Consider the following 19,377-nt stretch of genomic DNA (forward strand, 5'->3'; position numbering starts at 1 on the left):
AAGCGCTTTCCTGTTCGGAGAGCACTTTAAGTTTTTATTGCATGTTGTGAGATTCTGCCAAAGGCTCTGAGAGCTAATTTCTTCTCTGCAAAGAGTGAATTTTCACAGAACAGTGAAACTGAGCCAGGCCCATAATCCATCCCTCTACTCCCACTCTTATTACTTCATTATACGTCTCGTCGCTCATCCTTATGTGTCACCGCACTTCTAGAGGAGCAGCCGTGGCTCATCGGTATGCCTCTAACACAGCATATTACACCAGCTGCATCGTGGGTAACCGCAATGCTTGTGGGGAAACGGGGAGGGTGCAGAAGAACAATCGACTGAAAGTGTTTGTCGGCATTTGTATCCTAGGCTGGCAATGGTGCTGCATGGCTCAGAGTCAGGCCGACTACAACTGATCGCATTAAATGGCCCTACAGTCAGGCAGTGCCAGCGCTTTCAGTGTCAACACACACACACACACACACACACACACACACACACACACACACACACACAGCTCTCTCCCAGAGGGACAGCGAAGCTGATGCTGAGTGGATTAACCATGCAACACAGAGGCAAATCTACAGACACACGTACTATTCTCTGAAAACAGGTTGCTGCTGCAAAATGAGCTGTTTTTTTTTCATAACAAATGTAATTTCCATCTCAAAGCATGACATGGAAATTACATCTCAAAATATGACATTAAACAATTTTTTAAATATTTGTCTTACTAATGCTCTTTTCATAGCAGCTGAATACAAATAATATTTTCACATGTTTTGCATTATTTTAGGGCTGGGCAATAAAACGATAACGATAATTATCGCGATATAATTTTCCTCGATAAAACGATATCAAGAGGTCGATAAATGTTCGATAATGTTTATGCGTCAAAAAAGCGGAACGAAACTCATTTAAACCGCGCGCGCCACACGGAGCATTTATCCGCTCGGCTCAAAGTCCAAGCGCGAGTTCTCTGATCGTTTTGCTCACGAGATCCAGTGAGAAGCACTTGAGTTCAGCGAAGAACACAAATGTCAAGTTTAAACTAGTTTAAAGGCAGATGAAACACCGCTGACAAAAAGGAGAAACACTGCGTGCAACGATACAGTCAGAATCTGAATTGATACTGAATCCATTTAGCCTACCATGGATTTACTGTCAGGTTAGTAATATTAACTGCACCATGAAATGTGGGATACATATTGAATTGTATAATATTATTAATGTTGACAATGTATTATGACTAATGGAATATAAGTACAGTATTTAATAATGTATTTAGCTGTCAGGCTATTGTTTTTCATTCAAAAAATACAGAAACCATAAAGTTATGCCATGATAGTGAGGAGCTAAGTTATAGGCTATACCTGGTTTTATCTGTGGTTATCATGATCTAAATGCATGAGACTGAATGACCAATGGTTAATTTGAATACAACTCAAACAGTCAGAATATTACTTTTTACCAAATAAAAATGTGGTCGTTACATAAGAAAGGAAAAAAAAACAACAACAGATGTTACTGTTTTTGTTAATGAACATAAATTTAAAGAGTAGTTTAAAAACACAATTAACACTCTGGTTTATACAACTTTCACTTAGTCGCAAAAATCTGCCTTTAAACTTGAAAAAAAAAAATATTTGACATATATCGTGATAATTATCGATATCGACTGATATAAAAAAAATTATCGTGATAATTTTTTTTGGCCATATCGCCCAGCCCTACATTATTTGACTAAATTTGGAAATGACACATAATAAAAATGTCATGTTTATTGGTAATTAATAGTGTTTTTTGTTGTTGTTGATGATGTTGTGTAAAAATTGATATGCCGTCCAAAAGTTTGGGGTCAGTAAGATTTTAGTTTTTTTTTAAAGAAATTAATACTTTTATTCAGTAAGCACACATTAAATTGATCAAAAGTAACAGGAAACACATTTACAAAAAAATCCAAACAATTTCTATTTCAAATAATGATGTTACTTTGAAATACATAAATCAAAGAATCCTGAAAAATGTAGCAACATTTATAATACTAATAAATTATGTCTTAAAATAGCATATTAGAATGATTTCTGAAGGATCATTTGACACTGAAGACTGGAGTAATGATGCTGAAAATTCAGCTTTGATCACAGAAATAAATTACATTTTAAAATATATTAAAATAGAAAACAATTATTTAAATTGCAATAATATTAATCAAATAAATGCAGCACTGGTGAGAAGAAGATACTCAAAAACATTTAAAAATTCTTACCGACCCCAAAGTTTTTCAATGGTACTATCAAATCTTTTCACCAGATACACATTATTAAAATGACAAAATAATAAATAAAATCTAGATATAAAAGACATTTGAAAGTGGAAAAAATCAATGATGAAACTTTTTCATAATATCTTTTTAATAGCTGACCTAAAAAACAAACAAATCTTTTAGTTTTGATACAAATAAACACATGGGACACAAAAGTCTCTGTAGCTGAAGAAACAGTGCATACTAATATATGAATCACCAGTTTCATGGCAATTATTTGAATGTTTTCATAATGCTGAAAGCTATTAAACACCTTTATCCATTCATGATTTCCATGAGACTCTGCACTGTTTTAAAAATCACTTTGGCCATGGAGGAGACTTGAACTGATGAGTCAGGTGATATGAAACTCTCAAGCATAATTAGTCTTTTGCTCTGTGCCAAGACCATAACTCCTTCAAAATATTATGTTCAAAACATAACAGTTTATCTGGCCTGGAATGTCATCATTTCACAGTCTTTTTAATCCTGTGTTGGTGGAAATACCTCTGGAGGCCTCACCACCCGCCAACATGCTAGAACAGAGGGGGAGCTGTGAGCGTGAGGGGATAAACAAGACAACAATTGCTTACTTTATGCTTCATTTCTCATGTGTTGGCTGAGTCTTCTCACATGATCAGTAACATGGTCTGATGAATACATAATTCATCAACTGACCACATGAGTGGGTGGGGGTGTTTTACGTCACATTTACAGGCGTCGTGTAGGCCTATGTGCAAGCTAGTTACAGCTATTTACCTATCCTTATAACATACATGCATTTTATATATATATATATATATATATATATATATATATATAATTTTGAATACAAAGTGCAAAGCATTATATATATATATATATATATATATATATATATATATATTAGGGCTGTCAAAACGATTAATCGCATCCAAAATAAAAGTTTGTGTTTACATAATATATGTGGGTGCACTGTGTATAATTATTTTATATATGCTTGTATATATTTAAAAAAAATTAATGTATATACTGCATATAGATTTATATATAATTTAAATGATAGGCTATGTGAATATAAATATTTTATAAATAAATATTTTTTTCTCTCAAATATACATGCATGTGTGTGTATTTATATATACAAAATGATTATACACAGTGCATCCACATATATTACAAACACAAACTTTTATTTTGATTAATCGTTTGACAGCCCTATACTGTGTTTATATATATATATATATGAAAGAAAATATTTTTGAAAATATAGATCCACTAAAATATAAATATTTTAGAATACAATAATATACTATATATTTTCAAGATTTTAAATATAAGAGCAAAACAAAACACGAAACTTGGTTATTTATCTGACGAAATTATTTGGTCACAAATGCAAAATACAGCTACAGGGTTTTTTTTTACTATGCAAAAAAAATAAAATACAATGCTTAAAAAAAACAAAAAGCTCACAGGAAAAAATGAATAAATACATGATTGAAAGATTAAGTAAATGAAGATGTCAATTTTCCTAGGCCTTATCACTTTTAGCCACTACTGTATGTTTTTAAAATATAATAATCTATTCTTTCTCTTGAATATAAAAAGTAGAAAATTATAAAATAATAACAAAAAGAAATACCATAAAATGGCATGAGTACTGTTGGAAGAATTTGACTTGATTTTTTTATCAAGCTAAGAATGAAGGCATTACAAACAGGGTCACGACACTCATGATGGAGGAACTGTGAAGTGGAGGAGGCACATCACGTGCATATATCCTGGCAATGTTCAAAGATGAATAGTTTCTGGGAGGTTATATGTCTTTTATTAATAGTATATTTGCTCTCTGTATTCCTAAATCATTATTTGTTATATTGGAGAGGTTTAAAGAGTGGTTTCAATCAAATAGTTACAGAGGTCAAAAGTATAGATAGTATACTCACATACTATATATGGTATATACATAAATATATGACTTTTAAAAAAAACTATTTGAGAACAAATGAAGAAAGTGATCTGCTTTCTCCTCTGTAGAATACATGTTTGTATTTGAATGTTTACATAAGTGTATATTGATGTAATGTTTTGCTGAGCGAATATACTGTATGTAATGTATGCCAACTTTTGTTATTTTTTATTGTTGTTATGTTTTTTCTTACTTTTTCTGTAAGTTTTCTAACAAAAAAACAATAAATAAGTAGCAATATATATATATATATATATATATATATATATATGTAATAAAATATATATTCTAAAATACTATATTAGTATCGTTAAATAGTATATTCCTGAGTATAATGAACACTCAGTGAGGGGAAAATGGCACTCTACACAAGTTGGTGAACAGTCAGCGAGCACATTTGTCCTGACTGTCAAACAACAATACAGGACACTGTGTCAGCGCTGAACACCTCCTTGTTTCCATCATGGAAAAAAGCAGGAGCTTCACTCTCTGAGCGATTCAGTGATGGCCTGTGATGGAGCAGTGGAGAATTAGTGCCTGACACGGACAGCTGGAACGGCTTGTCTTCTGTTTCCACAGTCGTTAAAAATTCAACTCCAGAAAGGGTCAGATGTCAGAGAAACAAGCAAGCAAAAAATACCACAGCATTCATGATGCATTGCGAGACAAAACTTTGCCAATGACTGCAGCATCAAAATTGCTTGATTGTTTCATTTTTTCTGAAGTTGAAGTACACAAACCATACATTGCCATGTCATAAGAGCATGTTTGTTCTGTGTAACAAATTCAACATAACTAAGAGCTTCTGAAAAACAGACCAACTGTAGACATTTTTACAATATTAATTTTACACATTTAAAATACAGTTTGTTCTCTTGGCAAAAAGTAACAAAAAATATTGATGACTCATCCTGCACTACACAGATTATCGTCCAATCAGATGCTCTCTGGAATGAGAATGCCCCGCCCCCTAACAACCACTGCAAAGAAAGTAGCAAATCATGGCTGTGATGAAGCTCACTGGACTTTATCACGCCCAAACGCCAGGTTAGAAAACTGCACTCATTGGCTGATTTAAGTTAGCAACTACCTAAGTAGTTCAGGAAATCACCAACTGAGATCTCTTTATCCACCGTATAAGAATGAAATACCCCTTTTCCAATTACTTAAAGCGACCTTAATCTTCTCCAGTCAGAACTAATGCTTTAAAAATACCTTGATCTACTGGAGATTCCTTTCAAATAAAATGAAAATTAATAAAACATCCACTACTACTCAGCTCACTCACCTAAAAGACTTTTCTCATCCATGGTCCTGAAAGAATGGTTATGTATATTTAATAGAAACCTAAAAGATGCCTAATAACTAGACTACAGCCATTCACCCTTTTAACTAAATTACAGGACTGAGCTGATATGGTAAACAGCTGGATTGATTCAGAGGAAGCCGTTTGGTCTATATGCATAGTGAGCACAGAATGGAGAATACTATATCATCATTGAATCATTTTAGCAGTCACTCAACTGCTGCCCAGTCTTTTTAAATCCATTTAATTCCATTAGAGAATCAAGATGGAATAAAAATATGCCCTAACAGGAGGTTGAGATTAGCAGAGCTAATGTCATATTTAATTTAGCCTGTAAGTGCAGTTTATGTAGGAGGATGACGACAGGAGGGCATGTAACGAAGGGCACAGCTATAACAAACACTAGAATTCATTGTAAAAACAGATTAGGCACGTGTTTGAAGCTTCATCTGATGGGTTCTGGTTTGCTCTCAATTAAATCTAATATTGTAAACAGCATCTATCTACTCAGCTACACAAACCAAATTTCCATGTTCTATTGTCGTTTAAATTAACGATCAATTAATCGATTAATCGTTAGTTAGCCTTAATGGGCTATATGCACGCATAAGTTCCGCATTTGACGCAAGGATGCTCGTCCATTTCCGGTTGTGTAGATTAAAGCGGAGGAAAACCGGAGAAAACGGGATTATGGCGGAGTCTTCAATATTTACTGTCCTCCCGTCTTTGAAACGAAAAGTATACGTTTAGATGTAATTTTATATATAGTTATGTTTATTTAATATAATTTTAAAAAGAAGCATAAACACAACGAGGGGTGTCTGTTTTATCTGATTTTGTGACTAACGTTTTATTACTATAACCATGGAGTATAAAATTCAATATAAATTCTCGGTATTGCATTGGACTCTATGATCGGCGGAAGTTATCGAGCATCCTTAATCCTTCACCGGAAATAACGCCGTGCATAGAGCCCATAGTGCAATATATGTCAGTGGCATAAGTGCATGACAGGGTGTGCAAATGCTGCACAAAACGCTATGTTCCTCGCCAAATAACTGCAAAGGTTTTTTAGTTTCAATAAAGGGCTAGTAAGATTGTAAAATGAGTCGATGAGATTGATATAATATATAACAACTGTCACCAACGCCGCCTCACATATGTGCTAGTCAGAATGTGTAACTCTTGTTGTGGACGAACACCCAATGAATTCACAACGACTTATTACAATAGTGTTCTCATTATCTTCTTCACCATTCCTCCAATTTATTACACTTCAACATAGGCTCTAGCATGAGTCAGTGCTCTATCTTCCGTAATTCCATTAGCACTTGTTGTCCAACGTTGTACACTGATGACATCCACGGTACCTTCTACTCTTGTGTGCAATGCGATGTTGGCAGTCCTGTTTTAATCCATACGAAGTACATGAGCAAGCCACGATCGTTTCTATCCAATTGAGGGCCTTTCTGATGTCATCGTTTCTTGTCTATGATGCGGGTGGCAAGTGGCTTTCTAAATGCTGGGATATCGAATACAGAGTTGTTTCTCTTCTAAATGTACATGCTTCGCAACCATACAAGGCAATCTGGAGTATGTGGGACCTGGACAGTCTCATTTTATATACCATATACCAGCAGCCATTCTTTAGCCCAAGACTGGTTGCCCACTGAAGCTAACCAGGGCTGAGCCTGGTTAGTATCTGGATGGGAGACCTCCTGGGAAAACTAGGTTGCTGTTGGAAGAGGTATTAGTGAGGCCAGTAGGGGGCACTCACCTTGTCTCTGTGTGGGTCCTAACGCCCCAGTAAAGTGATGGGGACATTATAATGTAACAAGCACCGTCCTTTGGATGAGACGTTAAACCGAGGCCCTGACTCTCTGTGGTCATTAAAAGTCCTTTAAAAGAGTAGGGGCGTAACCCCGGCATCCCGGCCAAATTTGCCAATTTGCCTCTGTCTATCATGGCCTCCTAATCATCCCCATACTCATTGGCTTCATCACTCTTTCTCCTCTCCACCAGTAAGCTGGTGTGTGGTGGGCATTCTGGCGCAATATGGCTGCCGTCGCATCATCCAGGTGGACGTTGCACATTGGTGGTGGTTGAGGAGACTCCCCCCTTCCAGACTGATCTCATGAAATTACGTGTGTATGACACGCCAATTTGTATTTCCATTTTTGGCGTGCTATCACCACGCATACTCGCTTCTCTGCATGTTTATTAATGCCGATGACTTAACGTTACATTATTGTATCTATAAATATATGACCTACCCCAACCCCGTCCCTAAACCTACCCGTCACTGGGGTTAATGGCATTTATGAGTCTTCCCCTACCATCCTAGAAAAAAAATATCGCTCCCCAGATGTAGATGTACATTTCGCTTCGTTTCGCTCGGACATTTAACAGCGTGTACATAGACACGGAATCACTCGGACATTTAACGACGTAGACATACACGCATACACGCGGATAGCTCAAAATTCATATCAACACGCCACTTGACTTGAAAGTGGCGTGTATGTTTACGCAAAAGTCATGATGTCATATTGCCCCTTCAATGTAGGGTTGTGGTGATGGCGCAGTGGATAAGACACATGCCTTTGTTGTGAGAGACCCGTGTTCGAATCCACTTTGAGACACCAATGTGTCCCTGAGCAAGACACTTAACCCCTAGTTCTTGTTACTAGCAATTGTAAGTTGCTTTGGATAAAAGCGTCAGCTAAATGAATGTAAAAGTAAAGCGATTTGAGAGCAGAGAAAAGAGCTATGTAAATGTAATGAATTATTATTTTTATTATTATTATTTTGGTCTCATTCTTGATGTTTTTGTTTTTCCAGATATTGTCCAGATTGCTCCTCACTTTCAAGGCCGTGGCTGTTCTTAGGCCGTGTGTCCACCAAAGTTTTTAGTCATCTGAAAACGGCAGACGCTCTGCTGAAGACGCCGTGCTTTGGGCGCTTGACAGCATTTTGTCAGCGCATCGTTTTTTCAGTTGAGACGTTTTGTTGCTATGATACATAATATTCGCAGCACAGTTTACTTGTAACTGATTTCGCAGATAATTTGTTTCATACTAAATACATATTTTTCATCCATTTTGCTCGTTTAGCACTGTTGGTTGATGTAGATGTACTGAAAGAATGTTGTGACAGTTGGTCAGTGTGGTTTAGTCCCGCCCCTCCTCCACTGTGATTTGACGGCTGGGTAAGAAGTGACAGTGATGAGCGCTGCGTTTTATCCAAAGTTGAACATTTTTCAACTCTCGGCGACCAGTAAAAAACGCTGGGCACTTCATCGTGAAAAAAAAACGTTTAGTGCCTCGTTACGCTCATGGCGTTTAAAAAACGCAGCGTTCCCATTGACATAAACTCCCAAAACATATGCCAGGCACGTGGAAAAATGCTTTGGTGGACACACGGCCTTATTCTGATGTCTGTAGAGCAGTCATAGTTTGCAGTCAGAGTCGTTCCAAGATACTTTAATCTTTCCACATGCTGCAACTACTTCCCTCTGAGCAACAGTCCTTCCTTTTTTTAATACATAGCAGCATCCACTCCATTTTAGCACTTATCTCTTGCCCATACTTTGAGCTGACATTGGTGACTCAATCCAGAAGGACCTTGAGCATGTCTAAGTAGTTGTGTCAAGAGACCAATATCATTGGCAAAACTCAAGTTCTTAATTGTTCTGCTAAACTGGACCAGTGAATATAAACATACCTGAGTTTACATTTGACATTGGTCTTACACATGATGACGCAACATTTATTTGTTTAATTTCTTGATTCTAAGGTAAGGCACATGCTTTTGTAACATGATAGTTGAAAAGCTACAAGTAGAACTGATTTGGACTACTAACATTCATTTATAAAAAGGGCAGACAGAGGACTTGAGGACTAATTGACTAATTGATACTACATCCTCATTATCAGAGTCAGACTGACCCACTCGTTGGGTCAGGACTGCTAAACGAGTAGAATCACAGGATGTGCACACTGAGTCAGGTCAATGAAACAGACTTCAAGTGCCCTCCACTGCCTCCAGTGTTTAAAAAATAACCCCTATTGTATAAACCCATTAAAGGGGTCCTATTATGCCTTTTCACATTTTCAACTCTCTTAAGTGTATAATGTTGCTGTTTGAGCATGAAAAAACGGACTACAAACGTAGAAAGCACAAAGTCACTCCAAAGGGAGTTATTCTCTATATCAGTGTCACTGTTTCTGAACTCCCTGAAACGCCTCCATTGTCTATAGTAAATTCCTAATTTAATAAATTCCTTCCCAAAGCATACACAAAATAAAGGGACAAGGCCTTGTTGAGTTAGTTAGAGGTGTTTTGAAATTGGCAGTCGTGGTAAGGGGCGTGACATTTCAGAAACATGCTCAAAGCTGTAGACCAATCACAACACGTTGGTCCAGCTGACCAATCAGAGCACATTGTGCTTTTCAAAAGGAGGGGTATTAATCAGAACGGGAAGAGCTGCAACAATGTCAAATATGTAAAAAAAAAAAAAAAAAAGTATTTTTCAACATTCAATCATGAAAACCAATTCTAGCCCCCCCAAAAAACTAAATCAAGACTTTGAAAAAGGGCATAATAGGTCCTCTGTAAAGTCAGCTAGGTCCGTAATTTTGCTTTAGGACCTTGATTGTTATATTGGGCATCATGTGGCAACACATCACAGTACAGAATACAAAAAGGATTCAGTATTTTACCCCAAAATGAAAATAGTCATCATTTATTTACTATCATGTCGTTTTAAACCTGTATGACATTATTTTTCCAAGGATCACAAAAGGGGGAAATTTCAAGTTCAATTTTTAAGTTTCACACATGCAAAGTTTGCATCCAAGGTCAAAAAACACTTTCATTTTCTCATAATATACATTGCAGCATCAGCTCTTTTCTCAGTGTCTGAAACGGCTAGATAAAGGATTTAGTCTCTCTAGACCTCTCCTTTCTGAGAACCTATTCTGCTCTGATTGGTCAGAAGCCCCAGTCTGTTGTGATTGGTCTAAACCAGACACCCATTATTACCATATCTGAAGTTCAGCTCCAGAGGCTTCCTCAGCACTTGATACACAGTGATACGAACAGTAACGATGGCTTGATTGATTTTTGAAGACCATAGGCTGGATTTTATTTGTATTTAGCCATCTGCGACCCCATCTAAACAGACTTATGACCCCATTTGCCAACCACAAAGCAAGATCATTGATACCTTAAAGGTGCATTGCGCAGCGTTTCATGTTAAAAATACCCGTTTTCTAACCCATACTTGCTTAAACAATTGCCTGATTGTTGATCACTTCAGAGCCCTTCTCTGATCGCTGCGATTGCCTCCATAATCCTGTACAGTAAAATAAATAAGAGGGATTTGGAACGGAGTTTGAGACTGGGCGTGACGTCATGCGCGTTCACACTCACCTGGCTATGTCTGGCAGGTTTGTGTATTCGCCGCCATTCTCCGTATCAGTGAAGACACTCAAGCGACAAAACTTTAGTCAACTTTCGACAAAAGTAGAAGATGGATTCAAAGAGACCGGCTTGTAGTTCATTGCAAACCCCAACGCAAACTACATGTAAGACAAAGAAACTAAAACCTTTGTCTAGTGCCAGGCGTCGGAATAAGACGAGAGTCAACATCGGGAAGGCTTTCAACAAATGGAGAGATCTCCGGTCAGCTCTAGGGCTCAAACGGGATCCTATACAAAGTAATAACTTATATTGTTCATGAACATGTTTCCATAATAATACAGTACAATCCTAAGTGGATACAGTAAACACATAAAACAATTCAACATGGAGATAGATGGAAACAAACCCCTTCTACTACCCCCGTTTTCCCCCATTTACTCAAATGCCTTTCCTTTCATATATTTAAAATGACTTGCAGATTTATAACTTTATTACCTCTGAAGACATTTTGACTGTAACAAAAGATTTGTGCGGCTGATGGCCCTTTGGTTATGAACAGCTCGTGCAAGCGTGCGTGTGTGTGGTCCATGAGCGTGCACACCTCCGGTTGCAGTTTCGATTGTCGCCAGAGGGGGCGTAGTTCTGCAAAAACTCAGATACTTGCGCAATGCACCTTTAAGAGCTCAAACATGGAGATGGAAATATGATGAATAAAACAAGCCTCATGTATTCCATGATATGACAAGATAAATCAGACAATTACGCTGTGGTCATTTTACAATTAATGTAAATCATTAGAGTAAATGGAGGGATGAGTTTTTGAGAGTGCTGTTATTCCACACAGCCACTAGAGCTGCTCAAGAGCCTCTTACAGCAACTCTACATTAATTACACTTAGAAACGCTTTAATATGGAGACAATCCACTTAATGAGTGACTAAGAAATATTATGAAAATGTTAAGTATGATTAATGACACTTCTATTCATCGTCAAGCAAGTCTAGTCTGGTGAATTGACAATGTTTTACCACAAATCAAGCCCTTTCTGAAGTCTGAACATAGACCACAGACTGTTATTTCCTCACGTCTGCAGAAAAAGCATGTGGCCTGCATGGGTTTAAAATACCCTGACTCATGAAAAAGTGTTTTTTTTTTTTTGTCAAGCTAACGACCAGGGCCGTTCAGTTGAGTTGACAGTTAACCCAGCCGGCACAATGCCAATTTACAGTAAGCTGGCATTTTCTAGTTGCTCAATGTGTTACAGTACTATTGCTTTGTTTAATAATATTAAGTTGACAAGCCTATTTATGGAAGAACACCGCTAAAATGCCAGTTTTGAACCGTATGTTCGAATGCACTGTCACACATTTGACATTCGGCAGCTGTGAAGCCCTATATTTCATGTTTATAATTAGCAGCAGGATCCAAGAATTGAAACCAAGAGTAGCATTGGGATGTGATCTGATTAAGAGACTCTAAGAATACAATACTCGAAGAACAAAACGGTGTACAAACTGGCCTTAATGGACCTTTTAATTCAGTTAATTCTTGCACACAACAGCTTGATGAAATTCAGCTTGTGTGAGGGAGATTAGCGAGAAAACATCACGTTAACCCATTGAGAGAGGCCGGGGAACCGGTCCAGCACTGCTTAGTGTATTAATGGGACTGATACAGCCAGGGGAAAGTGTTTTGTTGTATTTTCCACATCTACATCCAGCTTCCGATCAGAGTTAATAGCTTGAGTTGAAAACACATTTCCAGAGGCTAAAACATTCAGCAGCAATTTTAACGATATTGCATCTAATCAATAATAACCGTCTGAGTCCACAGCTGTGCCATTATATGGCAAAATCAAAGATAACCATTTTAAATCCTGGCTAACTGAATTTATCAGAACTATTATTGACTTTAAAATGCATTTCTGAGAAGTTAACAATGTGTTAGCAATGTGATTCTGTAGCTTCCTGAGAAACGCAAGACATTGATAGACAGACTGTAATTACCTTCATGCTTCACCTTGGAAGAAGTTGCGAACACAGTGGTTATCCATGTTCTCATGAGAACATGACTTGATGATAGTGTAGAGGAACGGCGATTGACAAGTGTATAGTGGTGGTGTGAAAAGTTACAGCAAGGAGAGTTAGCGAGGCATGTGAGGACAGAAGCTATATGTGTTCTTCTCCCCACAGGCATGAGTGGCCTCTGGATGTCAGTTTATGGTTGTCTCTGTTCATTATCTACAGCACTAACATAGGCAGGCAAAACAATAAATACTCTCACTATATTGGAGAAAATCAATAAAATGGCATTAATGGCCTCTATATAGATTAAATAATGACTATGCTTTCAGATGAGACGAGCAACAGGAACTCAGTCGCATGATGGCGGTCATCTCTAAGTCCATTTAAAAAAATGAAAAATAGATTTACAAAATACAAACTCAATGACATTTAAGAGAGTGTCCATGAAAAAAATCTAAAACAGGAATTAACTCTTTGTATTCATTTTGGTTCTATACTGTTAAGTGTATATTAAAGGGTTAGTTCACCCAAAAATGAAAGAAATTTCATCATTTACTCACCCTCACGTTGTTACAAACCTGTAAGACTTTTGCTCATCTTCGAAACACAAATGAAGATCTTTTTTCTGTGCCTCCGTTGACAGCTACGCAACTACCACTTTGACACTTCAGATCTTAAAATGAATCCATATGAATTGAGTGGTTTAGTCCAAATTTTCCGAGAATGAACCTCATCAAGAAAGCATGACTGAGCTTCTGTTTACTACAACTGATGTGTGAGTTGATGGATGTTTATCTGAGAAAAAGTCTCATTTAAATCTGTTCATCATATAAAACGATTGAGTCTCTTCGCTTAATTCATATGGATTAGTTTTATGATCTCTTTATGAAATTTTTGAAGCTTTTTGAAAGTGCAGGGACAGAAATCTCTCAGACTTCATTAAATATCTTAATTTGTGTTTCGGAAATGAACTAAAGTCTTATCGGTTTGGAACGACATGAGCGTGAGTAATTAATGACGGGGGAAAAAACTGCATTTTTGTAATTTTTTGCAAAATTGCATTTTTTATGTATTTTTTAATGTAATGTATTTACATTATTGACCTATTAGCATGCAAAAGACTATCAATAAACTTACTTTTATGGGTGCCGAGCTGAATTGAATTTTCCGTTTTTGTGGAATATCCTCCTTGGCCTCTGCTGGAAGGCCGGGAATCTCGGTAATCTCTGATCCTGGGTCATAGGAAATGTCATCATCACCCAGGTCATCCTCTAAGTCTGTGCAGCTCTCCCCCCAGCCCTGGTAGCAAGCATCTCCATCGGCAGTGAAAATAACTCTCTCGTTGCCGCAATATTCCTCATTGTGTTGTTCAATTTGATCCTCTGTAATCCAGCTAGACTCTTTCGCATGACCGTCTGTGTCCTTGTGGACCGTGGTAGCTTTAGACTCATGGGAATTTCCTGCAGCATCATTGACTTGAGCCTCAGCTGAAGAATTGTCCACGACCTTGGTTGAGTTTACCTCATCTTTTGGTTTCAGTTCAATGGATCCATCAACCACCTCGGGGGTCTCCTGGGCCTTCTTCTCGTCGTGTTTCACTTGGTCCACGGCCTCAGACAGAGGACTAGGACTGAGAAGATCTTCTGAAGATGAAGAAACTGGCATATTGTGCTTGTTACCCACTCGCGTCCTGTAAAAACCACTTGACGGAGACTGTCGAGCACTGGTGTCATCCTCGCTGGCTTCCCCATGTCTCTGTAAGCCATCTGGAGAGTACAGCCCCCTTCCGCCTCCCTGGCCTCTTCTGAAAGTAGCACCGGAGCCCTGCTGATCTATATTTTCGAAGACAGCGCTGAGCTGACTCACAGTGGGAGATGAGGCCTCTGTCCTGGAGCAAAGACTATCCAAAGAGTCCGTACTGCCTCTGTTTGAACGCGCACCCCTCCAGTCATCCAAATGCTCGTGAGAGCCCCTCTTGTCTCGGCCATAAGAGTACACCGGCGACTGTGAAGCATCTCTGGAGCTCTGCTCAAAAAGCTTCCTTGTTTCGGAGAACTTTGATTTATGATGGCCACCAGCAGTCCGCTCTCCATTGCCGTGCTGGAACTGGACCACCGACCCATCCGCTTTGTTGATGAAGTTTGTTGGCTTGCTGAGTTTCTGTGGGGAGGTCTCATCCTTTGCTCGTCTGTTGGACCCCGTGTTCTCAGTGCCCATTTGCATGAACATGTTCTTGATGCGACTGACGTGGGCCCCATATTGCCGCCCTCGAGGCTGCCTGATCCCCTCTGGGTCCTTGAGTTTGGGGCCTCCATCCTGTCTTGGTTGGTCAAATGCCTTCTTTAGAGCCTGGAACTCCGTCCTGTAGGCGTTCCGGTGCGGGGAAGCACTCCTCAGGGTATTCCTCTCTGTCGAGGCCTCCGTCTTCATCATCTTAGCCTCGACAATGGAGGTCTTCTCAAATAAACAGTAACATACCTTCAGGTTGTTCGTTGGGTGCAATCACATATTATTGGGGATTCCTGAAAAGGTGAAAATACAGTAAAGTATTGTGAAAATGTACAATTTAACAGTTATTTAACCACATTAATTTAAAACATTTTAGAACCTTCTTGAGCCAAAAAAATCTGTGATTGTAATCACAGAAAAATAACTTTATTGTTGAGTGTGATTATTAGGAATGGCTCCATTGACCACTCACTTTACACTTACAATTCATTGTGGGGACACAGTGAAAAAAAATAGGGACTACAGACTCAGAGCCTAAATAGGATATTTGTCTCAAAACTAGCCTTCTGCATTGGCAAAGCAAATTTGATATCGTGACCTGTGAAAGAGTCAAAATACATACTCAGCCAGAGAAAAGAGTGTGTGAGAGAAATTGATTGACTTTAAGATAAGATACATACAGTACAGATTAATTGATGCTCAGACACTAAAACTCCAGTTTGATCAGCAGTTCTTTAATAAGGCATGCTGACTCATCAGAAATGAATTCGACTTAAATTAAGTGCCTAATGCATATGGCAAGTGGCTTTATTTGGCCACACAGCACAGGCATGTACCTTATAAGTCTATTCTGGACTTTGCAATTAAAGCAATTTAATTTAGTTAGTTCACCAAATTCGTATTTACAATATAGCCTGAACGGCAGCAGCAGGGCAGATGAAAACAACATCTCTAAAGCAACTCAGCCGCACATCAGTTTGTAAACACACGCCTCAAAAAGGGCTCGGATGCTGGAAGATGCCTTTGCATTGGCTCTAGTCCACCGCCCATGGTTCTTGAACATTATGCGCGATCATCACTTTAGCATAAGGGCAGACGGAGCACTCAATATCAGCGCGATGTTGTTGATCATGCACCGATGTGTTTTCGACGCAGATCTCGATATGACTCACAGATTAGATTCGCCTTCCAGCACCCAACGTGAACACCGCAGACAGCCGCTGCATTTTAGCCTGACGGAATGTGTTTTATCAATCCCAGATCTCAAGAATTAATATTTAATATAAATACAATAAAGCACGAAAAGCCAGATGCACATTTAAGCCCAGCACAAGGACAAAATAGGCTATAGCCTAGCTGTGCGAGCAACCTGCATAATGTAAAACAGTTTGCTTAGATAACAGCCCACATTTACTCTCACAACATGCATAACGCGAATAAATGTGAAACTGCAAATGTATTTTTTTTTGAAAAAGTGCGACCATTGCGCTATTCAAAGATGATGAGCAACCCGTGCGCGCATCACATCGCCTGCATCACTGACAGCTCCATCCTACAAAACAGTCTCCATAAACACTCAAAATACAGACCTAGTTCATTCCAGCGAGTGTATCTGCAAAACACCGTACATAAACACAAAGCAGAAGTGGCACAAGTATTACTTAACTCCCTTGTTGTTGCTCCAAAACAAAAGAGGCACTTACCTACGCCTTCAAATGTCATGTTAGTTATCACAGGAATAAATGTGTCCTCGCTTTAAATCATTAACTAAAGGGGAATTTCATTGGAAAGCATTTTAATTCAGCAACGCTACTGGCATCAACCTTACCAGACAATTGACACAATGTGACATACAAGCCGGGCTTTACTCTCACACATACACAGACACAGAAACACACACACATACGCGCGCGCACACAGCTAGACAACGCCATTGCAGGCGAGGGGTGATGCCGCCATTCCCTCAGTAGGGGTGTTGTTGATACACAAGCCTATTCAGAGTCAAACTATCAGTTTAGACAAAGCAATTTCCATATGTCTTCATGTATTCACCACAACTAATTGGGTTTCTCGACTATGTTCTACTGTCACGAGAGCTTCGACAATTGACAGGTGTGTAACCCAAATTTCACAAATGGTTCGGTCCATTAATCTGTATAGAGGGGGAACGTCTATGGGGGAACAAGCAAACTGCAGTCTGGCAATGGTAAAGGAAAGAAAATAATATCGCAGAATAAAATTAACTACTACAGTGGTCGTTCTGGAGTGATACAAGGCCACGTGGCGGCAAGAATAATCAATCAAAATACAATTGCAATTATAATTTCTTTGTAAATGCATTTCTGCTGCCTCTGTGTAATGTAAATGCACTTTTCGTGTTTTATTTGCCACTTCACATGTAGCTGTGCTGCCTTTGCAGCATAAAGGCATTAATAGGGGATTTGTGGGAGAAATATGGGAATTAAATTTAGAAATAATTAATTATTAAAAGAAGGAGAAACACGGGATATTTGACCTCTTTATATTTACAGGGTTTAGGCTGATGTGAAAATGAATTCGTTAAACTTTAGCTAAAAAGAAAAAAAAAAGAATTTTATGCAACTGCTAAATTGTTGCAGATATAATTGCATAATTGCAGAAATAATCAGTTGTATAATTGCAGAAATAATCAGTTACACCCTCATGTTTTTTTATATGTATTACATAACACTTGATCATGCTTACACCTGTCAGAGGTTGTCTTGAGATGTTGCTTAGCAACCTAAAATCTTAATGGCACAAGATGCAGCCTGGTAGCACTTTTGTCCATGAGGTACAACAAAAACTGAACCATCAGATGGTTTGTTGAATCACTCGTGGTGCTCACTATAGACTGTCCAGATGTGTGGCATTGTGCACAGTGCAAGTGGTCATCATGGCCATCTGTGTGCTCACTGCTCAGCTTCTCCACAGGGGGTTGAATACATTTTAATAGACCTTATCTCATTGTCATCTTTAGAGCTTATGGGGCATGATGGATGGGGGAGGGGGGCAGGGAGGAGCCTCCTGTGCATTATCCTCAGAGAGGTTGTGCTTCTGTCATTGCTTCATTTACAGCACTTGTAATATTTAGGAAATGCTGAATCCAAAGATATAAATCACACTTCAGTGATCATACTGTGTACTTAAATCACCAATTCATTTTTTTTGTTAAAGTCACATTCTGCAATGATAAACAATTTAACTATTTTCAGCCGATTTAAAATCATATAATATAATAATTATTGTTTTTATTTTATTTTTTTTAATTGCAAACAATTTAAATGAAAAGGAAAGAAAGGAGGAAAATACAAACAGGTAAACCCCTCCATCAGTAAGAAAGATATGATCAACTTAATTTGTTAATCTTATTATTTGTACATTTGAAAGATTTTACAGTAAGGGAAATCTCAGCAAGAAAGACTTCGGTTACACTTTATTACATAGCCTAGTTATATTGTTACTCAAATAAGTACTGAGTAAGATTATTAACTGACTGTTAGGGTTTGGGTTATTTGTAATTATGTATAATTAACTGTTAGTTACTCATTAATACATGTAATGTAACTACGTAACCTTATTTTATTTTATTTTTTTTGCCAAAGACTTCCAATCTTAGCAGTGTTAAGAAATGTATTCTTGTAAATAAAAAAAGATAATTTTAATGCAAAACAAAGAAATAATAATAGGTTAAATTACAAAATGAGATAGATGACAACTTAACATTTCCCAAATCAAATGTATTAGATTGAATTTATGTGTCCCAACAGTTATACATTTAAGTTCTGAGTTATAGTGATTAACGTAGGCTACTTACTATAGGGTTAGGGTTTGGTTTAGGGACATGTAACATGTATACCAAGGACACATTAAAAGTCAATTTTACTGAATGCACATAAGTTGGAAACATCAGCAAAAGGAGCTATAGTTGGGTATAAATTATTCAGGCTAAATTAAACATCTTATATGCGATTATATAAATATATATATAAAAAACATAGCCTATGCTTACGCAATTCGACTGGCATTAAAAAAAATAACTAGCCTACTGCATGGTAGGCCTATGTGCTACATATGTTTTCCATCTCGTCCTAACCGAGTCTCCTGTAAATATAGCTTGTGATTATCATTTATTT

The 19,377-nt window shown here is 37.9% G+C and overlaps 1 protein-coding gene across 9 annotated transcripts in view; it reads right to left on the minus strand.

Moving 5' to 3' along the window:
* Nucleotides 1-19,377, minus strand: part of ppp1r9a (protein phosphatase 1, regulatory subunit 9A) — a 57,502-nt gene that overhangs the window by 36,351 nt on the left and 1,774 nt on the right. For 4 of the 9 annotated variants that reach the window (XM_039681232.2, XM_089123153.1, XM_039681230.2 and 1 more), the window contains exons 1-2: nt 16,927-17,119; nt 14,132-15,516 (exon numbers count right to left, since the gene is read on the minus strand). In XM_039681232.2, the coding sequence (XP_039537166.2) occupies nt 14,132-15,427 (1,296 nt within the window). In that variant the 5' untranslated portion in view covers nt 15,428-15,516; nt 16,927-17,119. Of the gene's footprint in view, nt 1-14,131; nt 15,517-16,926; nt 17,120-19,377 lie in introns of those variants that run through there. The other 5 variants (XM_089123156.1, XM_089123155.1, XM_089123154.1 and 2 more) reach the window with 2 other exon arrangements.

This window comes from Pimephales promelas, chromosome 18 (assembly GCF_988280905.1).
Source record: "Pimephales promelas chromosome 18, fPimPro1.hap1.1, whole genome shotgun sequence".
In the NCBI taxonomy this organism is placed as follows: domain Eukaryota; kingdom Metazoa; phylum Chordata; class Actinopteri; order Cypriniformes; family Leuciscidae; genus Pimephales; species Pimephales promelas.